General features: G+C 34.1%; 3 protein-coding genes across 3 annotated transcripts; 2 read left to right on the plus strand and 1 right to left on the minus strand.

Moving 5' to 3' along the window:
* Positions 1-8,545: 8,545 nt before the first annotated feature.
* Positions 8,546-15,376, plus strand: LOC132316098 (uncharacterized). Its single transcript, XM_059814611.1, has 5 exons — positions 8,546-9,429; positions 9,543-9,604; positions 9,727-11,610; positions 14,187-14,316; positions 14,457-15,376. The coding sequence occupies exons 1-5, from the start codon at positions 9,273-9,275 to the stop codon at positions 15,215-15,217; spliced, it is 2,994 nt and encodes a 997-aa protein (XP_059670594.1). The 5' UTR covers positions 8,546-9,272; the 3' UTR covers positions 15,218-15,376.
* A 1,579-nt stretch (positions 15,377-16,955) lies between these two features.
* LOC132316101 (major strawberry allergen Fra a 1.07-like) lies at positions 16,956-17,910 on the plus strand. The gene is made up of 2 exons (XM_059814613.1): positions 16,956-17,199; positions 17,419-17,910. The coding sequence occupies exons 1-2, from the start codon at positions 17,016-17,018 to the stop codon at positions 17,718-17,720; spliced, it is 486 nt and encodes a 161-aa protein (XP_059670596.1). The 5' UTR covers positions 16,956-17,015; the 3' UTR covers positions 17,721-17,910.
* Positions 17,911-18,513: 603 nt separating this feature from the next.
* LOC132316100 (chloroplastic group IIB intron splicing facilitator CRS2-B, chloroplastic-like) lies at positions 18,514-23,364 on the minus strand. The gene is made up of 9 exons (XM_059814612.1): positions 23,193-23,364; positions 22,660-22,870; positions 22,380-22,464; positions 22,191-22,258; positions 20,355-20,405; positions 20,166-20,239; positions 19,420-19,478; positions 19,238-19,314; positions 18,514-18,819 (listed from the first exon to the last, which is right to left on the minus strand). Exons 2-9 carry the CDS (start codon positions 22,864-22,866, stop codon positions 18,703-18,705), a joined length of 738 nt encoding a protein of 245 aa, XP_059670595.1. The 5' UTR covers positions 22,867-22,870; positions 23,193-23,364; the 3' UTR covers positions 18,514-18,702.
* Positions 23,365-23,726: the final 362 nt, after the last annotated feature.

Raw genomic sequence — 23,726 nt, forward strand, 5'->3', positions numbered from 1 at the left:
TCTAGTATATACATGTTAGTGTATTATTTATATATGATAATAAAATAATAGTGGTGGAGACATGGATAATTTGTCAAAGCTTAAATTTTTGATATGTAATTTAAATGATCAAAAGTATTGTTGGGTTTTGGATTTATTGGATTTTTCCTTAAGTTGTAAGTTATTGTTTAAATGACTAAATTGCTGTTTAGGATGGAGTTAAGGTGAGTGGAGTTTACTTTATAAGAAAATTATAAAGGGAGCTTGGTCTAGGTATGACTGATAATTAATCATTGGCAAGTGGTTTTGACAATTTAATACCCTATTAACATATAGGATGATTGTACTATATATATATTTATAGCATCGTATATTAAAGTTAAAGCTTTATTAGGGATGATTTTGGTAAAGATGATCTGTTTATTGATTTTCAGAAGCTTAGTAGAAAGAGCTTGCTCGTAGGGTTTAACCCGCGATTTATTTTTCAAGTTGTTAGAAGGTCAAGTCTCAAGGTTGAGGATTCGCAGCTGGAGGACTTATCTATTCCTTCTGTTTATTTAAAAGTAGGGTATTATTATTGTTTCAGTTGATATTAGTATTTATTTTGTTGGAATTTTAATAGTAACTTTTGGTTAAGGGGTCCTTGAGTTACGGGATTCCCGAGTTGTAACCATTTGAAAATTATTAATGGATTTACTATTAATTGGATTTCTTCAGCGATTTATTTTATTCTTTATTTCATTTTGTAATCTGTGCTTGTTTAAATACTTTAATTGTTTTGATATCCCTTAATTTTGTGCGCGGATTTGATCAACCTGTATTTCGAAATTAGGGAATATCACAGTTCTCTAGATGGCCGACAGCATGGAGGTTTCAGCTATGAGAGAGAAGAGTGGGTATGTGAGAGTAATTAATGAGGGTAATATAGTCATTTTAGATTGCTAATATATTGAAATAAAAATTATTAAAAAATATGGGTAAAATTGTCTTTTTGCTTGTTTTTAACGATAAAAATTATTTTTGGTATAAGTGATAGTAATTTTTGAAAGGTGTAACCGTGAGAGATTTGTCAAAATCTCAGGGAGTGTCATTGAAGTTAACCCTATATTAAATATGAGAAGGCCTAATTTAGGAAAAACTATTAGATGGTCTCATTTTTTTCCAGGTCCTGAACCATTAATACTAGGTAAACCAGTTAAATCCTGAGCATGGAATTAAGAAAATGCTCCCACAAGAATGTATTAATATATCATAAAAAAGAGTTCAACATTAGTCCACCAAATATTAAATGAACCAGAATCATCTAATAATTTTTCTAATTTAGTATTTTTGTTTTAGGCCGGCGTCAAACAGAATCAAGCCCGCCCCAAAAAGAATATCTCTTTCGGTAAGTGTATCTCATAAAAGAGGGAGTGGTTAAGAATTAAAGTGCAAAAGCGAAAAGGAAACGTTCCAGACGTGCCACATTAACTCTGGTAAAAGTAAATTCTTCAGTAGTACTCCTCTTTAAAGACAGTAAAACCATACTGATTTATTCATGAAGAACATTAAGATCATTCAAAGATGTAAAATTTACTTATTTATTCATTACTAGAGATCATTAACGATGATTCAAAAATGTAAAATTTACTTATTTATTCATTAATAAATTAAGATCATTAAAGATCATTCAACAATGTAAAATTCAGCTCTGCGGTGGCAAAGCAACTTCAGCTTTTGTGTAATAATCGCAACAACACTTGTGTTCATCGAGACATCGAGCATGTTCGTACCCAACACCTTTCGCAATGCAAATTTGCTTGCATTCCGATTGAATGCACACCGAAAGAGAGAAAGGCGCAGAAATACAACGATGTTCATCTGTTTGCTTGGTACCTGAAAAATATAAATCTAATCACATTCATGCTAGTGACCAATAGAAGGCATAAAAATTATATATATATATATATATAGCACTGCTATACACGTGATTGTCGCAACACTAACAAGGGCAGTGATACATTGCAACAAATAGAATCTTTCTTTTATATATATGTGTGTGTGAGCGCCCGTATTTTGCTGAGAAAAATCAACGAATTAGATAGTCCAAAGGAGATGGAAAATTTTACCTCTAGAGAGAGCAAGGAAAAGCACCAGGAGGAGGGGGAGAACACAACAGCTCTTCATCTTAGGAACAAGTCTTGATGTCAAGTTCACAGTAGTTCTCCCTACTCATAGACCACCTACTCTCTCTCTATATATATATTGTGGTATGTTTTGTGTACAAGTTGGTAATTTTTCATCTTTAAATTTTGAGTAGCGATAGAGCAACTAAACTTATCTCCCAAATAGTCACCCGATGTGGCTTGGCCACGTTAGACTCCTTAAAAGATAAGACTTAGAGAGTAACCTCCTCAAAAAAAAAAAAATTTGAGTAAACTAAAGAAAAAAATAAAAGAATAAAAGTCTATTCAATGATCGTGGATAAAGAATGCAATGGTCTGAAGATATGGTAATTAAATACACAAATCTAACATATATATAAATTCTCACAAATTAAAAAAATCAAATAACAGAACACATTCTCATAACAATATCGATCCGGGATTCACACTCCTTCTAGTCTTTGTAATGAGTTTTCTTCTCCAATAGCTATTCAATCAATACTCTCTTTCACAATTTCTGAAAGTAAGAATTAGGGCAAAACATGAAACCGACGTAGTTATGGTAGAATCGAAGAAATTGGGTTTTTTTTTTATTATTTATTATTATTATAACTTTTTGATAATGTTTTGTATAAATCTTTGTGGTCTATCAGATGAAATCTCAAACCTACAAAGTCCAAAGAAAGTTAACGTGGTGGACTTACAAGATTTCCAAATTACTTACAAGTTTTTTTAAAAGATGGAGTCTTGGCTTATATCTAAAAGACGGGGGTGTTCAAACAGTAAATTTTCTTTTTCTTAAAAGTTTGACATGATCAATTCATCTCACGATTCGGTGATTATTTTGGAGATATTTTTCGGATGTTATATCATTATTCATTATTTTTTTATCTTTTTAGTTATTATAAATGTAAGGGAGTTGATATTGGCAATCCATTAACTACTTCTTCCCACGCTTCAACACTTTATTTTATTAAGTAAAATGTCTAAACTACCCTTCTCTCCTTATTTTCTTCTCCACTACATACTCCTTTTTTTTACAACGAAAACATAGATTATACATGTACGTGGAAAAATCTGGCCAAATATCCACGAAAGAGGGTGAAATATAATTAAATGAATATAGTTACATATACATCAATATCACAAACCCATTGGGTCAAAACTTCAAAAGTAATATTGGTTTCTCTCTTTGAAGCTTTTGACGGTTGTTAAGCAATGGAAAATTTTAATTAATAGCTCAGGTTCAATCAAAATTTGAAACATTGCACCGAACAATAACAACCGTCAAAAGCTCAAAGCATCAATTATGGTCATCAAAATTCAGTATAAGATTATAATGAACCATTCAATTTATATATAATTTGTGTGTTCGTAGATTTACAAAGGTCATGGTCAAATTGAAAGAATTATTTTATTATTTATTTTAACTTTTTTTTTTTTTTAATTATGTATATTATATCTTTACAAGAGAAGAGTCCTAGTCTTAATAAATTCCTCCATAGAATTGTAAGATATAGGAGGAGAGAAGTTCATCAATAGAGTTATAGGACGAGAGAAGTTCATCATTAAAAGAATTTTTATTAAATGTGTTTTTTTGGTCATTAAAATGTCTTGTTATTTATTTAGAATATTACACTTCCGAATATGATATTTAATTTTTTATAATTTTATATAGTTTTTGATCGCGTGCAATGTTCGTGGTTTATACTAGTTTTTCTAAAAATCTTTCTATTTCTTTCTTCTATGTTTTTTTCTTCCAACTCTACTTCTTATTCTTCATTTTTTTTTTTTTTTTTTTTCAAATATATTTGCAGTTCTTTTCTTCAACCAAATCCTTTTTTCTGTTTTTTTTTCCTTTATAGTTTTCTCATATATTTTTTCCCTTCAAATTTTCTTCTTGTTGCATTCATGCAGATCGCCTTGCTGAGTTAGAAATAAAATAAAATAAAACATAATTATCATGTATGTTAATAGAGTGGAAACACTAATACATTGCTTAATATCCTCAATGACCACAGTTGCAAAGGGGGAAGAAGGACACAGATTAAGCATACCGCTATAAATGAACCGAGCGTTTAGTGAATAGCTCGAGCTCGGCTTGGCTCGCGTTCATTTACTTAGCAAATGAACTAATCTCAAACAGCTCCTTGCTCAGATTGTTTGTTCGCAAACGTGTTGTAAACATAACTTATAAATGTGTTCGTATTAAGTTTATTCACTAAAGTCTAGGCCTTAGCCCAACTAAGGTCCCATATACAAATAATTCCAAAAGCCCATACATATATAACAAACACACAAAACGCAACCTATGATGCTTATTCTATTACGCATCTTCTATTATTCTTCAAATTGCAATAAATTATTTGGTACTCTTAGATCATTGGTACATAAGTCAATGGTCCGGGACTACCTAATAATTATACCCTACAAATCACAATCACATAGTACTTTATACACATATTTTTCCCTTTGACACGTATTTCTTTTCTCTTTCAAAATCAAGAGATGGAAAGCTTCATCATGGTGGAGAGTGTGCATAAATTAGTGGCATCACTTTGAAGATCGAGAGAAGATTGAAGTAAATATAAGTAATGGATCTGTAATTTTACTAAAATAATCTTTTCGGAACATCTATGTAACGTGTATATATACCATTGTTGCGTGATTTATCTCTCTATTTCTATGTAAATTAGCTATATGTATATGGTGTGATATATATATATATATATATATATATAATGAGTGATATATGCATTTCAATATTTACTGACGTAAATGAGATCGAATCGAATTTATGACAAACATTTTAAATAGATCAAACGCATCTTATATAAAAATTTGTTTTTGATCTCGTTAATATAGCCTCTGTTTTTTTCGGTGAACCAAACTAAATCGTTGTGTAAGATGTGTTTGATCTATATATTTTTATCTAATTTCATAACAATAGTGTTGTGATGCTTTCCAAACGTGAAGTTAGTAGAGCATTTTGGCTAACCACTTCCTTGAATTCAAACAAAAGGGCAACTGCTTTGTCAAATCTGATTTGAGAGAGAATTCACGGGGCCCAATATATTGATAAAATAAGATTTTAATTTTTTTTACTTAGGCAGGAAATTCATACTTTTACTTTGCCTTTTGTAATTTGGAAAGCGAAAAAAATATCTTTTGGCTCCGTACTAGGTGATGATAAAGATTAAGGTTTCTTTGTGTGTATTTATGAAGTGTGTTTAAAGCAAGGGGACATTCGTAAATTGCAGTTTACCTTCCTGGGGAAATAATGTTTTGTCAATGGTCCCATTTTGTTTAGCTTAAAGTAGTAGCAATTGACTAACACAATAAAGTTTGATACATGGAGTTGGTCTACCGACTAATAGTATTAATAGTTCAACAGAAAGAGCAATTCAAGGAATACGGTAAAAAGGAAATCTAAGATTGTACTTCAATTCAGAGTTTAGAAGGAAAACATAGAGGCTATGGGCCCATTTGAGGACCGTTTTTAATTTGTGCTTTTGTTTTTATCCAAAGTAGAATCACCATCTTTATTTTAGAATGTGTTCAATATTATTTCAAAACTTATCTGATAGAATAAATTTGTTGCAAATTTTTTTTTGAAAACAAAAATATGAAGGCATGTTTGGCAAAAAAAAATATTACAAGTTTGAAAAATTAAATGGTTAGTTATGAATATCATTTTTTATTTTTTATTTTTTTTTAAATTTTTAACAATGCTGAAATAACAAAAAACATCAAATTTATATTTTCAGTTTTGATTGCTTTTTCGAAGCACTTTGGTACTATTTAAATGACAGCAAATGTTAACAAACATACTTCGTTCTTTTACTTTGCTACAATGTGCTGGCAAAAATAAAAAAAACACGAAACAGAAATGATTGCCAAACGAGCTTTCTCTCTTGAGGAGGACATATTATTGGGAACGCACCGCGGGGCCCACTAACTACTAAGTAGTAACTTTCTAACCATTGCTCGGTATAAGTTATCTTAGGCTTCATTTGGATTAAGTGATTTGAAGGGATTAAAAGAAAGGATAGTGGAAATGCTCACTACCCTATTCGAATCACATTCCCAGATTCCCTTCATTCCCCACTAACAACTAACTCTCTAACCATTGCCCGGTATAAGTTATCTTAGGTTTCGTTTGGATTAAGTGATTTGAAGGGATTAAAAGAAAGAATAGTGGAAATGATGTTTGGATAACTTTTAATAGAGAAAAAAGAAAGGACGGGGAGAAAAAGTTATCTATCCAAATCCCTAACAAAGTATAAATTTTAAAAAAATTTCAAGTTTCAATGTATACATAACAAAGTGTAAATTTAAAAAAAAAAAAAAAAAAAATCAAGAGAATTTATGAGAAATTATTATTAAAAATTTCAAGAGAATTTATGAGAAAATATTTTTATTTTATTTTTGACTTTTTAACTTGGACAAGATTTTAACTAGGGGTGTTCAAATAATCCGTTAATCCGTCAAACTGATCCGAACCAATCTGATCCGTGTGGTTTAATTTGATTTTTTGATCCAATGGTTCGGTGATGGTTTTAAAAATTAGCAATCCGCAATGAGCGGTTCAATTAACGGATTGAACTCTGAAAAAATCGAACCAATTTGTTAACCGATCTGATCCAATCCGTAAATTATATTATATAATTAATATATATATATATATATATATATATATATATATATATAATGTAATATATTATTTCTATTTATTTTTTTATTCCTTATTTGTTTTTAGATTAAATGTGTTACAACATACTGTTTTGAAAGATTTATTATTTGGTCTAAGCCATAACTAAAATAGTAAAATATAATCATATATTGGGTTAGGCATAACTATAATATAATTATATTGGACTATTTGAAAAAGCTTAATTTGTGGGAATCAAACCGAATCTATCAGTTATTTTACGGCTTTGTTTGATTTATATTAATAGTTTGCACGGATCGGTTAGATTTCAGATTTAGTCAATTCATGAGAACCGAATTGATTTAAATTTTACTCAAAACTGAATCTAGATCCGTGGTCAGCCCTAATTTTAACTAATACGGAGCATATGAAAAAGGAAAAGTAGAGAGGTTTACGTTTTTTACGGAGTACTTGATATGTTGATGCCTTGGCGGTGCATGGCACTCACGTGTCCTTAAAATAACACAACTCAGCTTCCCTTTTCGTCCCAACACTCAAATGTTGTATATCAACGGCGCTACTCGCTATTTAGAACCAAACAAATCAAAGCTTCGGGACCTTACACCGCGTGTCAGATCCAAAAAGCGAGTACGTTCCGTCTGCGAGTATGAATCAAACGCATAGATATTTGAAAAATGCGCTCCACCTCCACGTCGTGACAGCGCAAGATAGCGGGACAGACGTAGACTGGACGACACATATATAGAAGTCTCGTGTTCTAATTTTTTATTTTATTTTTTATAATTTTAAATTTTGTCTCATGTTATCTTTATACGATGTCCTGTTGACCATGGCTTTGATGCGCGTGCTGTGCTCTCTTTCCCTACCCTCTTTATCTTGCGCACCCTTCAACACTCACTTGTAGTCTGCACCCTTTCTTTTACGGTTTTACCATGGTCTGTTTAACATAATAAAATTTAATTATTACAATCATACGTAGTAATATTTTTTAAAGGCGCACATAAAAAATAATAATAATAAAAATTAGTCCTTCCTTCTCACAAAACATTGTTCACCTTTCTAGTTTTTTATAAGGGCAGAATGGGTATTCTTTAACACAATTCAACAAAAATAATTTTCATTTAAAAATTATCTCACGGGAGTGATATATTCATAAATCTTACATCTTTGTTATTATGTTACCTTTACAAACTCTGATTCTTTCTTATACTATTTCATCCTATGTCACATTATTTGTCGTTTAGATCGCTTATGTAACAATTCAAATCGCTAATGAATAGCTTCATATTGCTTATGCAATAAATTTACTATCCATATACAACAATTACATCGCTTAATGAACAATAACAACATTTTAATCTATTTTGTAACACTATGACGTAAGACATGTAATTCATTGCACTAACAATCTACGCAAACACAAAGTCAATGCACATGATCTACACTAATACAACAAGTTGGTTATGTTGCTGTTTAAGTGATCTCATTCGATCTTCTGTGACTCGCAAGAAAAGAATTATGGTTCTTTCTCATAAGGAGTAGATATAAAGTACGCTAGACATACCGAATAATTGATAATCAAATTAATTAAAATGCAGCATTCAATTTGATTATTATTTATTTATTTATTTTTATGAATATGTGAACCAACTGAATAGTGCATAGCGATTCTATCTTTATATGCTGACCTGTTGACCATCGCTTAGATGCGCGTGGTGTGCTCTATTTGTCCCTATCCTACTTATCCTGCGCACCTCTCAACCTTCACTCTTCCACTCTGTACTCTACAGACTTTTACCTCTCTCCACACAGTGAAAACGAAGACCAGCCGCTTTCACGCCATAGCCTTTTCAGTGCCTCCAGCTTCAATATACACACACATACACATAGTACTGTGTGTATATGTGCACTGTGTGTATAGACTATATAGTACCGTCGGTTTAGAGATTGTTCCTTTTTGTAAATGGTGGTTCTTTTGGTTGTGATTTGATTTGATTATGATGGAAGTCTTTTTCTTTCTCTCTCCTGTCAGTTCTGCTTAGAGAGAGAGGAGAGAGAGACTGTGGTGATTGTACAGTGCTAGTGTGATAATTATTGGGATTTTTCCCTATCTGTATAGGGTTGTTTCTGTTCAGGCTTTCTAAAGGAGGTCAGAGTTTCATGTAGTTTTTGTGAAAGTTGCTTACTCGGAGCATCTCATGCTGTTTTTGGATCACAATGTGACTCGAGAATGAGAGAGAAAGTGATTGATTTTGCAAATTGGAAATGAGATCATCAATCAATAGAATATAAGATTAATCAATCAATGCCCGCTGGTTTGAGGGAACTAGGGTTTGTTGATTGATTTTCGGGGGACTTTTTTGAATCTGGGGTTTGCGAATTGATTGATTTGAAGAGGATTGTTGGTGTGTAGTGTTTTTTCGAAGCAGAGCTGAAATAATTGAATCTAGGGTTATCATTTGGATTTTGCTCGAGAGATGAATGATACTACAGGGAAAACGGCGTCGTGTTTGGCCATTACGGAGAAGAAGCCTCACAGGCCAGGTGGTTGTGTGGGCATCTTCTTTCAGCTCTTCGATTGGAACCGGAGATTCGCCAAGAAGAAGCTCTTCTCCAAGAAACTGCTTCCACCAGGTTTGTCTTTTACAGTCAATTAGAGTACAATGCTCTTGTGGCTTAGATGTGTGTGTGAATGTGACACAAAAAATGATTCAAAATGTTTGATTTTTGTTACTGCATTGTATTAGCTCGAGCAAAGCAAGCTTCGAAGAAGTTTGGAGGAGATGAGAAGTTAACCAAGCTTCGTCTGGTATGCATTTTATTTGTAAATTTTGATCGCCTTGTCTGCTTGTATTTTTGTGGGCAGTTTATATTTATACTTAATTTGACTCTCTTGATATTTTTGGCTACTATTATTTTGTATGAATGTAGATTGCTCATGAAAACAGTGGGGGTTTCCCACATGTGAAGAAAAACGGGACTCGAAGTGTTGATGTTGAGCAAAATCATGAAATCCGATCTCCCAATTTGGTTGCTAGGCTTATGGGTTTGGAATATATGCCTGCTGTAGAACAAGATAAGTCGAACAAAGCTTCATTTTCTGGATTTGGCAATGATATGGAGGAGAAATTCTTGAATGATCATAGTGGGTTTATTAAGGAAGATCTGAATTTTGAGAAGGGAAATTCGAAGAATGAATTGAGGCCTCAGAAGCTTCAGAAGACAGGGTTGTTTGAAAGGCGACCGGTGACTAGATTTGGGGCTGAGGCATTGCAGTTAAAGAGTGTTTTGTCGCGGTCTAGAAAGCATCATCCTAAACTTGCTTCTCCTGTGAAGAGTCCAAGGATGGTATCTGGGAGAAATGCCCCTAGGAAATCTCGGTTGTTTGATGCTGCAGCTAAAATTTTGGAACCTGGCTTGCAAGCTACAAGTAGGGCAAAATGTGCTCTTACTTATTTGAATACCACACATCATGCTCCCGGAAATGACATCATGTTGGAGGAAACAATAGCTCTATCACTGGATCCGTCAAAAGGTTCCAGTCATTGTGCAAGTGCAGCCAAGTCACTGAAGGGCCAGCATTCCTGCAAAAATTGTGGCAATTTGGTAGATATTGTGGACTCTCGACCAAATGTGGGGGAACATCCATCAGTATTTGCTTCCACTGTCTCAAATCATGTCAATCCTTCTCCGCAAGGGTTAGAAAGGAGTCAGCTGAGACATCCTGTATCCTCCCTTGAGCAAGACACAGAGAGAATTTTTCAGAAAAGTAGGGAGCAATCTGAATCTCATGCTTCACGAGCAAGGAACAATATGCAAACTCATTCTGAACCAATACCAAATAGAAAGCCTCTTAATCAAGATGGCCGAAGTCAGCGGCATCTTACAAGCCAACAGTGCAAGCCTCAAAATGATGTATCATCTTCTATTGGTTTTAAGCACAAGGCACGAAGGGAAAATCACATGCTGCAAGGCAGGGATAGTGTTCCACAAAGGGCAAAATGTAGTAATCTGCACAGCAACAGAGTCTCATCTGCTGCAAATGCTGTTAATGAGACCAAAGATTTTGTTGCTTTAAACCGAAGTTTAAGTGGTCGTACCCGGACTAGGATACCTGTCAATGTGGATAATTGCAAGTTCAATGCAGATAGAAAATCTGGTAACAGGCGAGATGATCCATTATTACCATTGCAGAAGAGGAGGTCCTTGAATGTTGGTAGACAAGGTGGAAGTCCTGGTTTCATCACTTCCACCTTGGGAAAACAAAGAAATGTTAGTTGTGATGCAGTGGCTGGTAAAGGGGTGGGACTTCATTCTCACTCAACGAACTGCACTAGCATTGAAAGCAGATTGAGCCGTCTGGGAGAGAGTAAAAAATTTGGTAGTAATAAGGACAATGCTGTTATTTCATTCACATTTAGTGCCCCAATTAAGCACAAGAACGAAATCCCCACAGAAATGGAAGAGAAAAGAAGGGATCAAAATGCAGTTGCTTGTAATAGTACTCCGCCACAAAGTTCAAAAGTGGATGATAGAGATGAAAAGACATGCTTACAAAGACCATTTCCGCTGAGGGGAGATACTTTAGGTGCCATTCTAGAACAAAAATTGAAGGAATTGACTTGCCAACAAGAGGATGAGTTGTCATCCAGAGATACTCTACCAAAGAAAACCACTGCTATGATTCTCCAAGAGCTAATATCTGCCTTGACTGCAGAGAAGCCGGTTTCTCAGGATGGTGCGGTTGTTGGATCTAACCAGAAAGATGTTTCATGCTATGGTGGTCATATGTTGAAATCTAATATGACTTTCCAGGTCAGTTTTCATTTCTATCTGTCTCTGACTATTTGATTCTTCATTGAGTTGGCAAAATGGAAATTTATAATGCATTAAGCACTGTTTTAGTGACACTTGTTTTGTCACCTTTGATATGGCTTTAAACACTATTTGTTGCATGGTACAAAATATTTTGGATGGAGAAGTTTATTTCTCAATCTGTATGTCTTTCTATCTGAATAATTAGCAGGACTTTTTTCTGTTTGAACTATTGCAGCTGGCATGCTGTTTAGAGAATATTGTTTCTGTTCTGGTCCAGTGTAGGTTTTGAGTTCTGAGATTCCAATAAATCTAGCAGAATGCACAAAAAAGTTCAAATCTTGTAGATGTCTTGATTATGCACAACCTTTTTCTTATCTTATAAAAATAAAAATAAAAATAAAAATAAAATTGTACAACCTTTTATTACTTAATGTGTTTGTTCTTCTTGATTAGTGTCATTAGCTTGGTTGCAGAGTTCCTAACACATTAGTTTGTGGAATTATGGTTGGAGGTACGTGGTTAAACTTTTTGTATGGGAAGGGATGTTGGCAGCTGCTAATGTGAACGTATACTGCTGTAACTAACACATAGTAGATAATCCCAACTGAAACCCATTTGGACTTCCCTAATCATGTAAAATTAAGTAATAAGGAAAAACCAGAAGTCCTAAATGAACTCGGAAAACAAGAATTAAATATGAATTAGATTAAATATAGTATATTTATTCCTTTTCCTTTTCTGGTTCCTTTAAATAAATTTGCATTCGATGATTAAATTGTCAAGTAGGTCCAACGAAATATTTGCGATTTGACATACATTCCAATTCATAATAATAGTGAGAATTAAGAATGCATCTGTATTGGTGTCAAATCTGGCAAACCACAATTTAGTTACCAAGTGCATTAATTAAATTTTGTCTAGAAGACAAAATAAAATATGCAAGTCAATGGAAGGCATTGGATAGCCTGATTTCACCCTGGTGCCAGGGATACTTGTTTGTAGGGATGCTTAAAAGATATGAAATTAGTGTAATCCGCCTCAACTTTTCAATTCTAATCTTCCAATGAATAGATTCCTCCATAAGTTGCTTTCTGTGGATATATTTTCCTGAACTGGCTTTTGGAGACTCCTTCTGCGTGCTGGTATTGGCTCTCATTTCGGAGCTGTGGTAGATTGATACATATATACCTTTATACTCAGCATGTCTAAGCCTTATTCTGAAAGGTTGAACCTGCTACAAACTCCTTCCTAAGGACCTCTCTTTGGCTGAACAAGATTTCCAGCTGTACTACTACTACCACTACAAACTGTAAGAGAATTGCATATATCAATGAATGGAGTGTGAGATGTAATAAAATTTAATATTTATGGTTGGTAAGATTTGTAAAGAGATTTATAATAAATTGATAGATAAAAAGAAGAAATCATAGATTCCTTTCACAAGGATTCTGAGCATGGAATCAAAACCATATGTGGATTCAAATTTTAAGAACATTGGGTTTGGTTTCTAGACAGCAACAACGGAGTTAAAACTTCTGTATGTTCATGTAACTGGTGAAGCAATTTTGTGGTTATTTTACAAGTGATATTATTGCAAGTTTTGGTTGTCTAAACATGTTGGATTTTGGCTATTTAGTAAGTAATATTAGTAAGTAATATTATGATTGCAAGTTCTAGTCATCAAAAGCTCTCAGTATCTTGACATACTTCAGTTGAGACCAGTTTTTGTTTAAGTGGCTCTGAGACTTAAGAGCTTCGAGATGACTTCCAAACTTGACTTTGTTTTTATCACTTAATGCTTTATATTCCAGGTAATCATTTAAGAATTCTTGGTTTACTACAGAACTGAAATCCAATGTTTCTTAATTCTTTGTAGTACTTTAAGATGCTTGTTCAGTTGCAGCAATTAGCAACTGGTCACTAAAATTCTTCCCTATCTTTTTATAGCTTTAAATGCATTATCAAAATGACTTAAGGTTGATTCCGAATTTCCGTGTAACCCATTATGAGCTATCGAATTGAAGCGCAAACCAAGATAATTATGTTTGATCATGAGAAACAGTAATTTATAAGTTGGAAACTCTTCTAATGTTGCATAACAGAGCATTCTTATCCCATTCTAGTTGCTTGATGATAGTTGTAGGACTATCATATGAAGCATGAGAATAAAATGTAGCTCCTTTAATTTTAAGGTCATTTTAGTGTCTGGTTAAGAATTCTGAAGTAAGGGATTATGCAGTTGGACTTGTTGGCAACTTAACTTTTTGTGGTTTTTAATGGATTCAAAACAAGTTCAGGTATGGTTTCTCATCATGTGGCAAAGGGTTAGGGTCATCTTTTCCGGACTTGCCCTGCCATTATCATAGGCAGTATTATTAGTCAATAACTAGTGATGAATTTCCAATATTGGAATTTTTCCTAGAAGTTTGCTTGCTTTCTTGCTAGTGTTACTTCTCAAAGCCTTTTCTTGGAATCATTTGCTGGTGTTGACTCAGTGGCATTGCTTTCTGCACCTTCTCTTTGTTTTGTTCATCGCAAACATTTATTTAATTTATTTTTTAATTTGCCCGCAGGCTAAAATGAAGACAATGGGGGCTTCAGTCGGGTATTCACGTGACTATGATCATCTCAGTCCAGGGTCTGTACTTGAAGCTTCCTTTTCAAACGATAGTTGCTTTTCCAGTAGTCTTGATGATAATTCAGGTAAGGAACTACCTTGGTGATAGGCCACATTCTTGGCGGAAAATATTTATAATGACGATAATACTTTTCTGGCATTATTCTAGTCTCCTTGTTGAAGCATCTATATATCTATTAGCTCCAACATTTACTTTTAATTTCAGGACATAAACTCCATCACGACTCAATGGATTGCTCCTATGATGAATCACAACTGTTAGAGCCTGATGCAGATCTTTTGGATTCTGCAACTTCATTAAGCAAAGGGAGGAGTTGTACAGTTTTTGTGACTGATCTCACTAACCATATTTCTGAAGTATTATACAGTCTCAACATTGCGGAGGCCAGATTAAGTGGAAGCAAGCTCGTCCATGCAAAGGAGGTAATCTTGAGTGCTGAACTGGTATTTGGAAACATTGCTCCACATAATTCAGATGGAATCGAAGAGTTTTCCATATGCCGCTTTCTTCTAGATGAACTGGAAACTCTTGCTGGTTTCTTATGGACAAATTCTAGTTGCTTTCTCGGTTTGAAGGATGCCAAAGAGGGGAATCTAGTTAAGGGGTTTGTTTTTGATTGTGTGATGGAGTATCTAGACTCAAGATACGATCGATACTCTAAATCTGGGTTCAGGGCATGGACAAGATTGCCATTATGCATGGATGCTGCAATGCTGATTCATAAGGTTGTCGAGGAGATCAGAAAGTGGACAGATTTAGCTGGGTTGATTCCAGATGAGCTAATAGAGAGGGAGATGAGTCATTCCTTGGGGAAATGGACAGATTTTGAGATTGAAGAATTTGAAACCGGTGCCGAAATCGACGGTGACATACTCCAGATATTGGTTGATGAAGTTGTGAGAGACCTTTGGGATTGCAGGTTGAGGGTTCCTCTGGATTCTTGTACAGCCCCTTGTAATTCTTAAGCTTCTTCGAGCACCGGTAATCCACAAGCTACAATTAAATCCCTTATTGTGTTGATTCAAACAAGATTAATCTACTTTTTGTACAAGTTGATGGATTTAAAACTCTTTTAATTCCATACTGTATGTTATTTATGGAAGCTATTCTGAGTTTGTGACGAACATTAACATTAGCATAGCTTTGTAGCTCATAAAGATTTTCAAAAAATAGGCCACTGGCCAATCTCAAAGTTGGTTGGATTTTTGGCTCGGGTAAATTTTTGGAGTGGTTTTTGTTGGCTGCATTGCTTTTTCTATGACAGTTGAAACAAAAATTTATATCCTAAAACTGGTTCAATATATTAAGAGAACTAGAGAAGGGTACTACATCTAATTCAATGGAGTGCATTCTTTTTGAGGTGTAGTTTAGTCCTGGCAATAAACCTTCACAATGTTCTTGAAGAGACTCGAACTCTCTACTTTTCATTTTTGAAAGGAGTGAAACTCTATTTTAATAATCGAGTATAAGGATATGCAAGGTCCTTATGTAAATTTAGGCAAGGAATCGGGATCTAGTTTAGGCAACATGCTATGTAAATTTGTTGCGTAGGCTGTAATTATTATATAAGCGATTTAAAGTTGTTGCATAATTAATATGATCCGTGTTCGTTATATAAGAATTATGATATTAGAACAACCAGTTAATCCTTGGTGTTGTCCATTTGGCTCGGTCGGCTCTAGTATGAAGTCTGAAATTTAATCTAATGAGTTCACACACATTTGCAGGCAGTTAGCACTCATATACTAAGTGAACATTCATATTAATTGTTGTTGATTACATATATATATATATTAAAGAAGTTGTTGACTATATCAATGTATTGGTGTATGTTCACTGGGAAGAGATATAAAGAGGGAGCGATTTGTGGGTAACTAATTCCTTTCATTAATGAAGCCAGAAAGTATACAACATCCTTCAATAAGGAACAAAATAAAAATAAAAAATAGCTTCTTGTGTTACTAACAAGCCCTTGTCCCACAATGAATTGAACTAGTGAAATGCATAGAGACAACATTAAACTATCCCAACAAAGTAAACATTGGTAAATGAGTGTCATTTTATTTTTTATTTTATTACGTTTCAGCAGAGTCTAAATAGATTCTTCATTTTGTCCTCTCCCCCAAGGAAAAGGAATTGTGTGTCTATGCAATTTAGTGCAAGGCATGACTTATTGTCATGACCTAATTCACATGCTTATATACAATTGTGATCCTTCATTTTGTAAGGAAAAGGAATTAACTTGTGTGTATTTATAATTGAGTATGACTTACTGTCACAACCAAATTCACTCGGAACGTGAGAGTTAGAGTGTACTATTTGCTTTTTACACTCTTTATGTTTACAGTTTTCCTAATACGTCTATAAAAATAGGAGATATTCACATATATAAGTGCCAACAACCCCTCCCCTTATCTAACGTGAGACGTGACACTTATCTTCTGATCTCTCTATCTCTTCTATGATGACCTTATTAGGAATTAATATGCAGGATATAGTAATTTAGTTTAGAGTAATCCATTATTTTTGGATTAAGTATGCCGCCTCTAGTAATATAATGTGGTTTCATGCAAATCAGGACAAGGAGATGTATATATATTTGCTATGAACCAATTAAAAACAATTTCAGAAGCAAAGGATCGCCTGACTTGTACCTATAAATACCATCCTCTCACCACCTGTTCTTATCCAAACAAAATTCTCTCCTCAACCAAGCTCCCATCTTAGTTGCTCCCTGATTATCTTCAAAACTCTAGGCAAACAATGGGTGTCACCACTTTCACTGAGGAATATACCAACACCATTGCTCCAGCAAGGTTATTCAAGGCATCAGTCCTTGACTCTCACAACTTAATCCCAAAAATCATGCCACAGGCTATCAAAAGCATTGAGATTACTCAGGGAAATGGAGGGGCTGGCAGCATCAAACAGATCAACTTTGCTGAAGGTTAGTTTGCTTACTATAAACACACAAAAGGATTAGTCCAGCACAAGTAGCTCCCGCCATTGCGGGGTCTGAGGAGGGTCAGACGTACATACCCTTACCCCCACATGCGGAGAGACTATTTCTATGATTCGAACCCTATAATAGAAAATCATATATAATGATCAAACTAATGCTTTTTACATAATAGAAACATGCATTTCATGGGTGTGTTTCATGCAGGAAGCACTTTGAATTATTTGAAGTACCGAATTGATGAGCTCAACGAAGAGACGTTCACTTACAACTATACTCTGATCGAAGGTGATGCCTCGATGGACAAGCAGATTGAATCAATTTCTTATGAGGTTAAGCTTGAACCATCTCTTAACGACGGAACTGTCTCGAAGATGACAAGCAAATATTACAACAAGGGTGATGGTGAGCTCTCAGAAGAGTTCATTAAGGCTGGCAAGGAAAAGGCCACAGGAATGTACAAGGTTGTGGAAGCCTACCTCCTACAAAACCCTGATGCCTATGCTTAATGTTCTTGCTTTGTAAAACTAATGCCATTTGGTCCTCAAGCCTATGCTGTGCTGTTGGAGCTTTTGTTTGCTTTTATTACAATAAGAAACCACCCCTGCTTTATAATCATGGGTGGATAATGATTTTTCTCCCTTGTGAGAAACCCTAGCTTCCCTTTGTCATTAGACAAAGAAATAAATAAATAAATAAATGGAGTTTGGCTTTTGAGTTTAATCAGGTTCAGTAATAGTTTGGTAGTCAAGTCAAGCTGTATCATTTAAGTACTAGAGGAAAGGCATGGGAGACATAGTGACCGCGAGAAAGACTAGTTATTATGAAGTAAACGACTGAGAGGGCAACCAAAAATAACATGGGACGAGATTATTAAAAATGACTTTACAAAGTTAAATATAGTAAGCGCAATGACATGCAATAGAAAAGATTGGAGAGAGAATTCATGTCACAGACTTTATTCATATGGAATTAAAGCAATTACGACGATGATAAGTGCAGTCAATAGGTTGAACAAGTCAAGCAGCAATATTTCACATGAAAAATCTGAACAGAGATGATAAACAAGAATATTAGTCACTTGCTCTATGATTTGAGGTGAATAAATTGGCCATCTTAATTTTTTGACATGATAATGTACAGAAACTCAAGTCCGGAAGTTATTTTAAATTATGTGTTTGAAAAAAAAAAAAATGCACTTTCAGTTAAGGAAAGTTCTATCATTTGAATATAACTTTCTGTGATTTCTAAGGCCTTCTATGTTCACAAAATGTGCCAACAAAGTATGCAGACTCCATGAAATGTAAAAGAGACACCATTGACTGATAATGTGTTAAAGGATAACATAACAATTAACAAGATTACTATGTGTTAGAATATTTTTATCAATCAAGAATTTTAAAAACTAATTCGAACACATGAACCTCCCACAATGGGAGGCAATGCGACATGATTTTGTAACTGCCCTCTATAACCTTTTGGAAGTGAGAATCAAACTTTGTGATACTTGTATTTCTGCACCAGATTAAATCTAGTGATATTGCTGTTGAATCCATTGAGGAACAGGGTCTTCAAAGCCTCAACTCCTTGTTCCAATGCTGCATCCACCTGCCCAGATAGCCCATAACATTAGAATTCTCACCATGTGTTTGTGTGTGTGAGTAAGTGTGTGTGAGAGAGAGATACAATATAAGTAATCATTGATTCCACAAATTTAATCAAATTAACCTATTTAGTCAAGGAAACTGCAGAGCCATATCTGCTCCACTTAATTGAGTTTATCAGTAAACTAGTGTGCAACTCAAACTATAACATATTAAAAAAGGAAAAACAACTTACACCAGGATGTCCAAAACAATAAAACAAAAAAACCCAACAAATGTTGTTCAGGGACAAGAATAAACTTCATGAAATAGGTGAAGAAACGATAGATCTAGTCTATTGTCACATGACTGATCATATTAGATCAAGACTGTAGTCCAACGAGATAAGCACAAGTGAAACTGTGCAAAAAGTTGAATTTTACCTGCTTCTGTTCTGATGAACTGAACTTCTGTAGAAGATAAGCTTTCATGTCCATAGCACCTGGTGGATTTCCAATGCCTACAACCAGAAAACTGTTTTATGTATGGAAACAACAACAGGCTATAACACTGGAACTTTAGGATATAAATATGCTAAAGGCAGTTAAGGTTTCAAGAAACCAACCTATGCATAACCTCGGAAATTCTCGACGACCATCCAAATGGTCCATCACACTCTTCACTCTGCAACAAGAAATCAATTATAGAGACCTTTCTGTATGCATGAAGTATCCATTCAATTTCTAATACTATTATGCATAGGTTGCCCTGTCATATTCTGCACAGCTGCAGCAGTTGGGATTAGCATGATTTAACCATTCAAGATTAAGGTGCGATAAAGACAGGGTCACGGCAGTAAAACACTGAAATTATTAAGAACTAAATGGAATCTCATCCTGGAGGACAATAGTTGAGTCTTAATATAACCTAAGATTTAATGAAAAAATAGATCCTTGATCATAGATGAATGGAAAAATATGAATCACAAACTCATTTCAAAATGATCGGGATAAAGCCATTTGAGTTAATTGAAAATTAGATATCCAAATGCCTGTGAAAAGACCTGTTTGAGTTAGTTGAAGACTATATATAAATATGACATGCGTATAGATTAGCAATAAATATCAGGGCTCTCCTATGAAAAATAATAAACCTAAAAGGAAAACTAACAAGACTGATCATAAAAATAATTTTCAGCAATTCCTGTTTTTAGTCATAAACTATAATAACATTCAGAGGGAAAAACAAAGAGTCAGAATAATCATACTTAACCAAAAAATTCGTCTCAGAATAACCATAGTCTAAATCTAATAAAAAGTAAAGTATATGGGCTTCTGCAAATTTTGCTACAAATGTTATCCAGGAACATACCCGTTGTGATGGCCATGTCCTCCTCTAGGCTGAAGTCTCAAAACACCATTTGGTAAACTCATCTCATCATAAACCTATATGAGCAAGTCTCAAAAACATGTGATGTCAAACATACCCAACAAAATATCAAGTAACGGCATGCAATGAATAATTATACTATACGCTACACTATGATGTGAAGATGCATACCAGTAGGATATGACGTAAGGGTACTTGATAATATGCAGCAAGTGGTCCAACCTTGAGAATGAAAAGAAGAAAAAGAAAGAAATAAGAGAAGAAAAATTGGAGATAGTTGATAATGCTTTAAGAAAACATGGACTTAGACGAAAGTCCTTTCATTTCATAATAGAGCTGGAGAACATGTCAGAACGAGAAAAATGAGAATTTAGACGCAGATACGTAATGAAGAAAAAGGTTGCAACATCCTTTAATGTGCATATAAAGCCAGAATCAAACCCAGATGACATACATGGATACATGTCAGTAATTGAATATTTGCAGCTACAAGGAATCAAAAGTAAAATTTCTCAGGCTTGAAAAGTGAAGACTTAATGACCACAAATTGTGGATTGCATTGTAAGCAGAAGGCCTGACCTAGTGTTGTGAGGGGATAATAAGTGGCTTGACATAGTTCTAAAAGCATACAATGATTTGGCATACAGAAACTATCCAAAGTTCATGAGCATATTGAAGAAACAAAGCTCCAGGAAGAATCTCACAGATCTACCAATATATTTAATTTAAAAGGTTGCATGATTTTGACACAAATCAAAACAAACCAACAGAAATACGAACAAATTTTAGTTGTTTTCACGCTGATCTAGACCTATGATGTAATTGGCCTTTTAGAGCAATCACAACAGTGACCAACAGATTGCTGCCACAAAATTACCAACCATATAAAGTGAAACAAGCTGCAAAACATAGCAAGCAATTATAGGATCAGAAGAAGATCAAAGACCATTTTTCAGCGAAAATTCTCAACATATCAAAATCCAAAGGTTTACTCAATGGGGAACAGTAAGGTCACAACAAAATATTGATAACACTACTATTGCATAGGAATAAAACTAAGAGGCAAGGACCATTAGCTTCCAGTATAACGTATAAAAACTATGTCTTGTGCGTGTCCACTGTCCAGCCCACTATTCCAATAAGGCAGTTTCTCTAATATAAAATACTTGCTTTATTGAAAGCTCATTATATAGAGACATAAGGAGAGATCCTTCTCTTAGAATATATATATTTATAAGTAATTTCTGTTAGAAAAAGTATGCAGACAGCAATAGGAAAACACTGGCAGCACTTAATGTTCTATACAACTAAATGCCTATGAATATATCCCATTTAGTCTGCTTGGTTCATAAAATAGCCAAATCTGGTTTATCAAGCATTAGCTTTCTTCTTACTCAACATCATTCCTGGTTGCTGGACCGTATTTACATTCATCCAGCAATACTCATCGTTGAAGAAGTACCAACAGATTTACATTTCTAATTGGGGTGATTTGGGGTCCAATAATAGATGGGCAAAGTTACATAAAGAGGTAGATTAGCTACAATTCTGAAATCATCTATATACAGAATGTGTTCATGCCGATGGAAATTGAACAGCTCCAGTGTGTTTTATGCGGCGTTTAAAGGTAAATTTAATCCTAAAGATTGCAACTTTCAATGATTTTGGAGCTATCAATACAACTAAGATATGGGACAGCGCCAAAGTTGCTAGAATTGAAATTATTTCTTGTAGAAGGAAAAAGCAAAAAGAAACTACAAAAAAGTTACTAATATATATATATATATAAAATAAAAAAGACCCTATCCCTAATTTTCAATGATGGCCATGTTCGTCATGATAATTCTCATTTCTCACAGTAAAAACTGTGAAAACATAATTAAGTCACTGAATATACCATCATTGTCCAAACATGCCAGTAATATAATGGGCTAATTACGGATGAAAGTAGACAACAGAATAAAAGTAGTAAACATTAATAGCTGAAATAAAAAAGAGTGAACAAACCGATTCTCCACTGAAATTCATGTAGGCTTGAGGTTTTGCTAGCAGAATTGGTACCTCTCCGATAGAACCTGTACTGATTGCACAAAGAAGATCTGAATGACTATCAAAATCACAGTGAAAGGGGAAAAAATTAACAATTAGATAAAATAAGTGAAGAAAACTAAACGAAATTAAAGCTGAAACAAGCACCTATTCCAATTAACGCCTTTGATTGTATCGTGTTCAACAAAATGCCTTCTTGTTGAGATATTCGATCGATCATTTCAAAACCAACCTAATACAAAATCTCCCACAAAATTGTTAGTGTTGAAGATAATGTAAACACTGATTAGTGATAAAAACAAACACAATTAAACATTCAAACATGAAACAATTGAAGCCATCAATTATAAAAATGTTGGATTACAGATACAATTAAACAATCAAAGACGAAAAATTGAAGCCACAAATTATAAAAATGTTTGATTACATTGTGCCTAGTTCCATGATACTTGTTTCCGGGGTTCCCCAATCCAACAATCAGCCACGGAGTGTACTCCACTTTTTCAAAGCCATTTGGATTCGGTGAGGACGAAGCCGATACACGAAGCCTTGTTGGAACTAAATGCCTTCTATGAAAATGAGGGCTTCTTGGGTAGGATATGCAAGGTTTAGGAGCAGAAACTGCATACAACATTGACCTAATTACAGAAATTTTACAATATCAGTGAAGTTGGTCCTCATGCCTAAAATTATAACCTCCAAATAAAAAAGAACATACATAATTTCACACAGATACATATATGTATAAGTGTATATACACAATGAAAGAAGAAAATGGGAAAGCGTGTTAGGAACTGAAATGTGTGTTTGGTCAATAACTTCAGTGATTGTTCAGACCTGTAATCTTAATCAAACCTGATAATCACACAGAAACATGTATATATATATATATATACACACACACATATTATATAGAGAGAGAGGAAATTGAGGAATGAATATAAGAAGATTGTAACGAACCTCTTCTGTTATTTGGATAGGGTTCAACACAAAAATAATGGACGAGTTGCAGAAAAGGAAACACCTTGCACTTGCACACCTAGTCTTTTGACAAGAAACAGAACTAAGGCTATAAAATGAGCACGAACAGATATTTTGGAGTGAGAAAGAAAGTGAGAGAAAAGAGACGAAAGGGTAAGCTTTTGTTTCATTTGTGGTTTGGAAAGGGGTTAATTGAATAAACAAAATTTCCTACCGGGTTTAAGGTAAAAAGTGGAGAATTGGAGTTTATTATTAGAGCGCTGTCAATTTATTTATTTATTTATTTTTCGCGCACTTCAAATCACTTATGTACGAGTAGGGGCTTTTATCATTTTCATAAATTTCACTTAGTTCGCACATCACATAGGTTAATTTAAACATTCTACATGGAATTTTTTACGTTTTATATCTCAGTTATCTCTCTTAAAATTTAAATTTATATATAACAAATTTTTTCTTTGCCGTTAGGCACCCGAAAGTAAATTGAATTTGTTGACGTTAGTAACAAAAAAA

The sequence above is a fragment of the Cornus florida genome, unplaced genomic scaffold (genome assembly GCF_030987335.1).
Source record: "Cornus florida cultivar Cherokee Brave unplaced genomic scaffold, ASM3098733v1 CherokeeBrave_3.0.0_Hap2_Chr07, whole genome shotgun sequence".
NCBI classification, from domain to species: Eukaryota; Viridiplantae; Streptophyta; class Magnoliopsida; order Cornales; family Cornaceae; genus Cornus; species Cornus florida.

Coding starts and splice junctions, on each gene's coding strand:
- LOC132316100 (XM_059814612.1), bottom strand. CDS start 22,866: ATGTTGTATGCAGTTTCTGCTCCTAAACCTTGCATATCCTACCCAAGA. Junction 22,259..22,379: donor AAAGGCGTTAATTGGAATAG/GTGCTTGTTTCA, acceptor CAATCAGTACAG/GTTCTATCGGAGAGGTACCA. Junction 20,240..20,354: donor CCTTACGTCATATCCTACTG/GTATGCATCTTC, acceptor TTGCTCATATAG/GTTTATGATGAGATGAGTTT.
- LOC132316101 (XM_059814613.1), top strand. CDS start 17,016: ATGGGTGTCACCACTTTCACTGAGGAATATACCAACACCATTGCTCCA. Junction 17,200..17,418: donor ACAGATCAACTTTGCTGAAG/GTTAGTTTGCTT, acceptor TGTTTCATGCAG/GAAGCACTTTGAATTATTTG.
- LOC132316098 (XM_059814611.1), top strand. CDS start 9,273: ATGAATGATACTACAGGGAAAACGGCGTCGTGTTTGGCCATTACGGAG. Junction 9,430..9,542: donor CAAGAAACTGCTTCCACCAG/GTTTGTCTTTTA, acceptor GCATTGTATTAG/CTCGAGCAAAGCAAGCTTCG. Junction 11,611..14,186: donor AATCTAATATGACTTTCCAG/GTCAGTTTTCAT, acceptor ATTTGCCCGCAG/GCTAAAATGAAGACAATGGG.